Raw genomic sequence first — 9,328 nt, 5'->3', positions numbered from 1 at the left:
GCTCAAGGGGAGGGGGGGGAGTATGGGGGGGTTTAGCGGCAGAAAGCGGTCGGCGTTGGGGAGGAGGCCCCCGTTGCCTTTCCTGCCGGTAGCAAATTACCTCCATTGTCTTCCTGCTCAACCGGGGAAAGGATGATCTGTAGAGGGGTGTTTAAAATCGTCAGTGGCGCAGGCCCCCGATGGCTCAGAGGCTGGACCCAGTCCTGCCTAGGACTATCTAAGGGCAGTCTCGGGATGTGGAAGGGTAGTAATTTGTCAGCGGGAAAGGGGGTAGGAAGACCCTCATCACTTTATAAGTAGTGCAGCCTGTTAGTGTAAGAGTGGCCTGGGCTCAGTTCAGAAATAAATCTGATAGCCTGGTGATATTTAGTGATCGTACAAATCCTTTGGACGCTGTGTTCGGTAGCGCTGTCGAGGTAGGTGTGCTTTCTGGGTGTAGTATCGACACGTGCCCAAGAGACGGGGGAAGACAGGGTTCCCAACCCAGATATGTCATCTGCTTAGACTGCATTTGTGTGTCATATTGGGATATAGCAAAGCCAGCAGGTCCTAGTTCCACAGATTTCAATTTTGGAAGAAGGTTATATTTTTGTGCCACTGAACTCCGGCCAGTAGGTGAAAACTTTTCTTTATTGATGGGACACAGCCATGGGACTTTTAGACATTTTGAAAAAAAGGTGTTCTAGTGTTTGACTGAGAGAAAAGGTGATAGCTTGATGGAGGAGGTGAAGGATAAGCCTGTGTGGCAGCTCTTGTGGTGCCTTTCGTTGGCCTTTCACACAAATGTTTTTCTTTGTTGCTCTTAAGCAGGCTTGAGGCCTGAGAAAATATATTTAATGCAACAGATGTTCAGCAGAGCTTAGGTAAAGGTGGGCCAAATGCTCTGCTGGCGGTAGAGAAACTTTCAAAAACTAAAGGTATAGCTGCTCATATTATAAAAAAGTGTAATTAGGCTGAATTACTGCATGTTATTTAATAAGTGAGTGGCAAATAAATATTAGGAACATTTGAAATAGATAGCTGTAAAACTACTAATGTGTAATTGAGGTTTGTATAAAGTAGTGGGCTATCTTTTCTATATACTTTGGTAAAAAGTATTTTAGTGTTTCTTATTTAAACCAAAAATGAAAATAGTGTAATTGTCTATAAAGACAGTAATATGTATGAAATATTAAGCTGGCTCCAAAATGCGCTTTTTTTTTGTGTGTGTTCTGTGCATGTCAATATCTATATATAGTAATTTGCTTGAAATCTATTTTAGCTATTTTCTGCAGGTGTTGAGTTGCTGAACGTGCAGGAAATTATGTTCTCTGCCAGTCGGGGTCTTCAGCAAATGGCTAACTGTTGCATGAAGGATCATGCTCATCGGCAACTGCCCTTTGTTCACACTTTTGAATCAAAACATGATGGTCTATTGTGTACTACACAAGTATTAAACCGGTATAAAGTCAAAATATCTGTGCCCCTTTAAAAACACCGGATGTTATTGAACCAGTGTGTAAAATTACTTTATTATTGAAAATGTAGCCTGACTGATCTTTCACAGACCTTTTGTGATAAAAATATTTGTTAAACCCTAAATCTGCAGGCACTTGTAGATGTATGTAGTTTCAGTCATATGCATGGTCTTGGTGTTGCATAGGTTTATTGAAGTCAGTTACACATTTGCTTGCAGGATACTGGTCTAAATTTGTTAACTGTTAGGGCAATTGTTTTATGGGGTCTCTTTCTCTGTAAAGATGAAATCATACAGCAGGAAACGCTATTCTTGCACGTGGCCAGGCACACACAAGTGTTTTTATAATTTAAGTTTAATAGTTGTCCTTGGTTGACCTTTTAGTTTACCTTTAATTTGTCTGAAGTGCCTCTGTTGAGTTCATGAGGCTGGTTTTCAGTAGAATGGGCATTTTACCTTATCAAAAAAAGAACATGCTTCAGTCAGTAATTGATACTCCAAATTAATGGAAGAGTTAAGTATCTAGATATGTCTTCATCATAATCAACAAAGTTTCCACTGACTTGAGAAGGGAACTGGGATGGGTGTAAGATTCTTGGTTTGTCCAGGCTTTGTTATTTTTCCTTTGACCTTGGCTAAGTCATGAATTGTTCTATGCTTTATTTCTTCTTTCACTAAGTCTTATCAGGTTATATTGGCTGCACATAAAATGCTGTGAGAACTTTTAAAGTTGAGATATGTTAAAAAAAAAACAGGTATCTTGGTCTCTTTGGCTTTACTTTCCTTGCTGTGAAAATAAGTTATAGGGAACAATACCACTAGCTCTTGTGTCCAACAGCTTCTCATGTAATTTCCAGCTGATGGTGTAGCCTGAAGTGTTTGCCCATCTCTGGCCCTGTCTTACAGGAGAAATCTGTGTTTTACAAGGACTTAGAACCAGACTCTTCAAGTAAGCTACTGGAAAGCAGCAAGAAGACGTTCTTGCCTTTTGAAACAGTCTTTGTACTGCGTGTATAAAGTGTTTCCCAGAAATGGTGATGAAAATAGATATTTTTAACTATGCAGCTATGGAATGACACTCTGAAAATAATACACAGTGTTTCACCTTTTAGTATCAACATATTTATAAAGGCACAGTTGCTAGATAATACTTTTCCTTGCAGGTTTCTTTGTAATTCGAAGGAATTTATAACTTAACTGTTATGTATGTTTTGTATGTATCTGAGATTAGCCCCAGTACATATGAGCTATTAAGACATCTTTTTAGACTAACAACACAATTTTTGTGTCTAAGAATTTTTTTTTTAAAGAGAGCAATCCCCAATAACTCATAATTTTTTTTAAGTCAGAGCTTAACGTGTTTTTTTTTTTTTTTAAATGTGATCTTGTTGCTCTACTGAAAAAGTGCCTTTCAGAAGTTACATTTAAACTTTTTCATCTTCTAATATAAGCTATAGGGGAAGGAAAAATGCTTTGGCTTTTTGACTAGTTGCTGTAGCATGCCATTGGTTTAACAGAATACAGTAGGGCCTAGTTCTGTGTCTTTCATTGCCTGCTTAATAGATGCAAATGTCAGAATGATGGAATGATTAAATTAAATGATTGGACTCTTAATTACTGGCAGCTTTGGAGTGAAAGGTTGTCAAAGGGCAAGAAACAAGCAGCTTATTACGTGGTGCCTTTCACACAGGAATTTCCAAATGCTGAAATGCTGTTTTGGATACTTTGGGGCAGGTATTTATAGCATTACCCCAATCTTTAAATTTTTTTAACCTTTTCTAACATGGTCTTCATGTATAACACCTATGGCTATGTATTATAGTGTGAGAAAGAACAAGAACAGAGCATGAGTTTCCTGGCTCTGATTATCAGATTGTGGGTTCTCCTTTAAAGTTTAATATGACATTTTACCGGAAGTACTTGATTATTTTCACTTCCATTATCTTCTGTCTATGTGTTTTGGTGTGTGCTAGACGAGAGATGCTTTGGGAAATGATGGTTTTAAACTGTATATATCAAGGCTGGTCCAACACCAGAAATCCCCTTGGGGGCAGCAAGGAACCAAGGGAGCTTTGTCTTCCTTAGGAAGAAGTTACATTCTTCATGCACGTTAACCAGTACAAGGTAAAATCCTAGCAGACAGGGCGACTTGCCACTTTCTCATGACTTAGCAAATAGTTACTGTGTGTGCTTAGCTAGCCTTTGCTAAGAGCGCATGCTTTTTCCCTCTGCGAACAGAAGAGCAAATAGGCTTCAGAACTTGCAGGCAGTATTGTAATGAAAGGAGCATCAAGGATGTTTGCAAGATCTGATAAGCATGTATATATTTTTTGTGGACCTTAAACTGGATTTACATATACATTGTAGCTGCATAAGAGGTGGCAGAACTAGCTTGCAAAAACCTGAGGTCAGAATGACTTCCACACCTGCTGAGTTCTTAAAAAAGAATTGAAAGAGTGCTATGGGGAAGTTTGCTGATTCAGCATGGTCTTACAGTTCCTGACCTTACCTTGCTATAAAAAAAACCAAACTGTTTCATCTTGGTGTAACAGCTGTGTTCACCTAGTCCTGTTAAGGTCTAGATCAAAAATTGCATGTACTTTTTTTCAAAATTGGGACAGCAGAGATGCATTGAATTTGTATTTTTTCTACTCCTTTAAAAATAAATTGTAGCCTTTGTTTAAATGTGTGCTACTTTGAATAACTATATAAATAACCTAGGGTTCTAGTTCAGCAACATACAGTAAATATTACCCTTTCGATTTGCTTTTTTGGTAACAGTAAAGGAGTTACCTGTAGTAGTGTGTCTGTTATGGTATGTTAAATTCTCAATGTTTAAAAAGAATGCATGGAGCTCTTTTTACCTGAGAGGAAGCTTTTTTTTTTTTTTTTGCGATTTAGTGGCATGCAGGTTTTGTGTAAGATGTGAATAATTCTAGTATTAAAGACGAATGTAACTGACTTTAGAGGCTATCATTACTGGGGAAAAAGAGCTTTTCTGCATCATGATTAACTGTTGATATGCGATGAACTGGTCTCTTTTAATGTTAACTTCAAACTTCATTTATATTTCAGGTTATGTAGTTGGCATGACTCTTTTCTCAAAAGTGTGTTTTAGCACATGGTTAACAAGTCAACTCTGCTAGGAGAAACTACAATGAAATATGCAAAAAAGATTGTATGTTCTGAAACAGTGATTGATATTAACAGATAGTGGTGCAGCGTTTGTGGTCTGATAGAATACATTCCTCAGCTAGCACGGCTGCATAGCAAAGACTGCTCTTGGGAAAAGTCCCTAAATTCTTTGGCTCTTAAACAACAAAGTCATACCAGTGACATGGCATGTTGAAGGATTTGTAAGGGGGAAGGACTTGAGATGAGTTTTGGGTTTGTTTTTTTTAAAATACTGAGTTGCTTGTTGGAAAACAGACTTTGACAGTGACAACCTTTTTTTTTTCCAGTTATCATTGTAGTTGTCTAAATTAATATGTACTTTAAAAGGGTATTTGTAAACAAGGAGCAAGAGAATAAAAGACAAAGTTTTATCAATGTCAAAACTTTAAAGTCATAGAAATTGTTTCTGTTCTCCACACAGTTTAGAGTATGTGATAACCACCATTGTGAAATCTTGATTTTAATTCTTGAATGCTGGAGCCATGGGACTTGTGTAGAATGACGTTACTTGCCAGTGGCTTTCACTGAAGTGGCATTGGTGCACCCAGTTCTTCTGGAGACTGGGGCACATGTGGGCCGGTGGAATCCACTACATTCAGATAGATCCCTGGTAGACCTTCAGTGAATCTTCATTTGCAGCTCATCTTTTGTATAACAAAGTATTCTGGCTAAGTGTATGCACTAAAACCAAAAGCCAATATTTCTATAGAATATGTACCTGAAATAGGTGTAGGTTTTTTGTTTGGTTGGGTTTTTTTTTTAGCAGTGCTGTTGGTAAAGAGGAACATGATGTCCTCAGAGGTAGCCATCTTTGGAGATTACAAATACTAAAGATTAAAATAGCTGAAATTGATGTTTTTTCTGTATATTTTAATGCCATAGATACAAAATTGGTGCTTATGTGGTGTCTTATTTTAAGTTCAGTTGTTTTTTCCGGGTGCCAATAAAACATTGGATGTTCTTTTTAATACTAAAGCAAAACAAGGGAGCAAGTGACAGGTTATTGTAGTACCTGGGGGTTTATTTGACCGTTCAGTACACACATGCCTTCATGTAGCTGTCCTTACTCCTCCCCACATTTCAGTTTCTCTGGAATCACATTCCCTTCAGTGGCATGGGAAGGGAATCATGGTAAAGAGTTTAGAAGTACTTTGTATTCCATATAGAATGCATAGAAGTGTTAACGTAGCTCTGTGAATTTTGTTATGAACTGAAGGAATTGAGAGGAGGCTTTGTTTGGAAAGTACAAGGTATTTTACTTCTGCTACTTTATATTAAAAGCACAAATTATTTCTAGTCTGAATCTCTGCTTTGAACCACTAAAGGTGATAAAGTAGCTCATCCTCGCAGCTGGTAGGTGTCTGATGCTTGAGATGTTAATAAGGATGATACTTGTAAGATTTTTTTAAAAAAACAAGATAATGGTGTAGATGTTTTGGTCCTATCCTTTAAATTTTGTTATAGTTCAAAGAATCCACTGAAAATATATTAGTCCCACATACTAATATAATTGACATTTCTAGGGAGCTTCTGGAGCTTGCTACAGTCATAGGCTCAGTCCTGATTTTTTTAATGAAGAAAAGATTAATCTTTGGTATTTCATTAAATTTCAGTGTGTGGTAGTTTTGCACACTGCTGTCAATTTCTTTCTTGCTTTTTGCTTGTAAAACACATCATTTTTGTATTCAATTTTTTTCAATTAGTTCCTTGATATTTCCGAAGCAATTTCTGTATTTTTATTGAAATGTCCCTGTTACAGCTGCTTTACTTGAAAGGGTAGTCGTCATTTGTCATAAAAAAGGGAAAGTAATCCTTCATTTTTAAAATTCTAGGATTAAATGCTTTTCAATTTCCAATCATGAAATGCATTGCGAATTTTCACTATTGAAAAGCTAACTGTTATCATAGTCATTGTGAAAAGACACCAGTTTGCACTTTTAAGTCCATTTTATGCAGACTGTAATATTGCATTATTTGTAGGTGAGTTAAAGCTTTCTTCAGTAAATTCATAATAACACATTTAAGTGTAGGAATGCTTCCGCTGACATTAATGTTAGGCATATAATTGAGTACTGTGCTGAATTAGGGTCTAATGTAATTTGGTATGTGTTGGTTAGACGAAAAGTGTGTCTATTGATGTTACTTAAGAAAAGAAGGAACTTAATGAACCGGGAGCTGTAATAGAAATTAATACCAACAAGTAATTTTTATTTTAAATCTATTTATTCAACCATTACCTGACAATTGAAAACAAATACTTTTTCTTTTTTTTTTTCATTTGAAAGTATATTTGCTTCTTCTGGACTTTGGGGATATGAGAGGGACGTGGGTCCAAAAAATGGGTGCTCATACTGCACTGCCAGTTACTCCCAATTCATCAAAACACACTCTACAAATAAACCTTTACAGTTGAACCAGATGTGAGTGTGCTTCTGTGGGTTTTCTGTGGCCTGTAGATTTGTAGTGCACAGAATGAATATGTACAAGAATGGTTTAACATTTTGGGGAGATTCTTAAGTCAAATTCATTTTTCATTTAAAATCAGTTTTAAATGACGGGTGATAGAAAACAAGCTACGGTAATCAAATCTTAGTACAAATGCATGAACAAGTGTCATCTCCTAGGCTGTTCCTTTTGTTTGTACTAGAACATATAGGAGATATATGCTAGGGAAGGTTAAGGTTGGAGAGAACCTGGTGCTGTAGGAATGAGCTGGGCCGTGTTAGGCTCTTTGAAGGAATGTTGACATTTCGTACTGTCAAAAAAGTTCTTGGTCCTACTAAAACAATAGAAAGATAATTTCTGGTTTCTCTTTATGGTGTTAATTTGCTGCAGTAACTGAGACAATAATTTACTTTTTATAAACAGATAGTGTAATATAAGTGGTTTTCAAAGTATTAATTTATTTGCTTTATGTAGGCAGTAATAAACTGAGTAAGTAGATAAGAGTCGTTTTCCTGTGAGTTTAACAGGTTAAGTTATGTAGATCTATGCAGTTGTCTTTTGATGGAAGTACTGCAAAGAACATATGAAACAATATTGACATGTAGGTGAAGATAAAGGAACAATATATATTGGCAATTCTGAATCATGGAGTAATTAGGTTAGAAGGGACGTCTGTGGATCATCTGGTCCAGCTCCCTGAAGCAAAGTTGTTTCAAAGTTAGATGAGGTAGATCGGGACTTGTCCAACTGAGTTCTGAATATCTCAACGGATAAGGTCCCACAGCCTCTGTGGACAGACTGTTCCAGACCTTGGCTGCCCTTGCCAATTTTTTCTTTTCTTTTGTAAAATGGGAACTTCCCTCACTGCAGCTCATATCCATTGATTCTTGACATTGAGGAAAGTTATGTTGTTTTCCAGTTATAAAAAGTAGAGTTAGTTTTTAAGGATTACATTTCACTTTTCCCAGTGAAATTAATTTAATGTCTCAAGTTTTTGATGCTTAGGAAAGGTGGGTAAAGGGTGTGGTAATAATGTTAAGGTACGTAGCGTGTCATTTAGTGTAAGCTTTTACCGTATCATTGACATTTGTCATTATTGTAAAAAAAAAACAAACAAACCACGTTTTGTTTTCATTGTAAGTGAACTCTTGCAAATCCTTGCAAAGTTGTTACTCTGTGGATGTCACTCCATTTAGGTGTCCATGCTGCTGGTTTGCTGTTGTATAGGTACGCTGACAGTTGCTGCAGTGTAATGCATAAATGGTCACTGGAAGCTGTTTTTGTGGAAAGATGAACTATGAGTTGGGCAGGCTTGCTTAAGGTTGGGCTTAGTTTTAAAACATAGTTGCCATCTGTTTCATAGATTATTACATAATGAATTCATACCTCATTAAAAGGTCACTGTAAACTTGCTGCGCTTGGGTTTTTCTGGCTATTTAGATCTTCTTTCAAGTAAGCATTTGTTCTGAATGAAGAACGTGTTTGGTGACTGTAACATGCCAATTCCTGAAGCCTGTTTCATGATTTCAACTCTATTACCTTAAACAGTAGGGTTTTTCGCCCCCCATACTGTCTTCAGAATACAGCGAACGTGACACTTTGGAATGCTTTGGTTGATTAGCTGACTACTGTGAAACTGTCTGAATTGCTGGTATTCTATTGATTGCATTACATCATTATAAAGATATTGTAAAACTTAATGGGAGTATTCTAAAACTTAACAAACTATGACTAAATAATATTCTTTTTTTTTCCTCTACAGGCTCATAAGTCTGTGAACTTTGTTTCAACTCTGCTTCAGATCACTATGTCCGAGCAACTGGATTTACCAGTGAGACAGGCAGGCAAGTTTTCCGATCTTTTTTCGTTGTATCTGCTTTAATGGCGCACACACAAGTACACATGCAAATGCTGTTAAAGAATTCTAATAATTTTAATCTCAAATACCGAAAAGGTAAGAGTTGCTTGAATTACAGTCATCATGAGCTATATCTGACACCATACACTGACTAGGGAAAACAAAAAAAAAAGGTGGCTAGCTCTTCAGTGCTTGCTCTGCTTTATCTCTTGTGAATAATGGTTTTTGGGGAAACAGAATGGGACCTGTACTGTTGAACGTCTTTGTCGGTGACATGGACAGTGGGGTTGAGTGCACCCTCAGCAAGTTTGCCAATGATACCAAGCTGTTTGGTGAGGTAGGCATGCTGGAGGGGAGGGATGCCATCCAGAGAGACCTGGACAGGGGCCCAAGCC

At 37.1% G+C, this 9,328-nt stretch overlaps 1 protein-coding gene across 1 annotated transcript in view; it reads left to right on the top strand.

The window, feature by feature from the left end:
* Positions 1-9,328, top strand: part of IPO7 (importin 7) — a 57,113-nt gene that overhangs the window by 15,508 nt on the left and 32,277 nt on the right. The window contains exon 2 of the mRNA XM_009890969.1: positions 8,838-8,919. Within this exon, the coding sequence (XP_009889271.1) occupies positions 8,838-8,919 (82 nt within the window). The remainder of the gene's footprint in view (positions 1-8,837; positions 8,920-9,328) is intronic.

Source organism: Charadrius vociferus, unplaced genomic scaffold (assembly GCF_000708025.1).
Source record: "Charadrius vociferus isolate BGI_N301 unplaced genomic scaffold, ASM70802v2 scaffold248, whole genome shotgun sequence".
NCBI lineage: Eukaryota > Metazoa > Chordata > Aves > Charadriiformes > Charadriidae > Charadrius > Charadrius vociferus.
The sequence above is the reverse complement of the archived record's forward strand: the minus strand, read 5'-3'. Positions and strand labels throughout refer to the sequence as shown.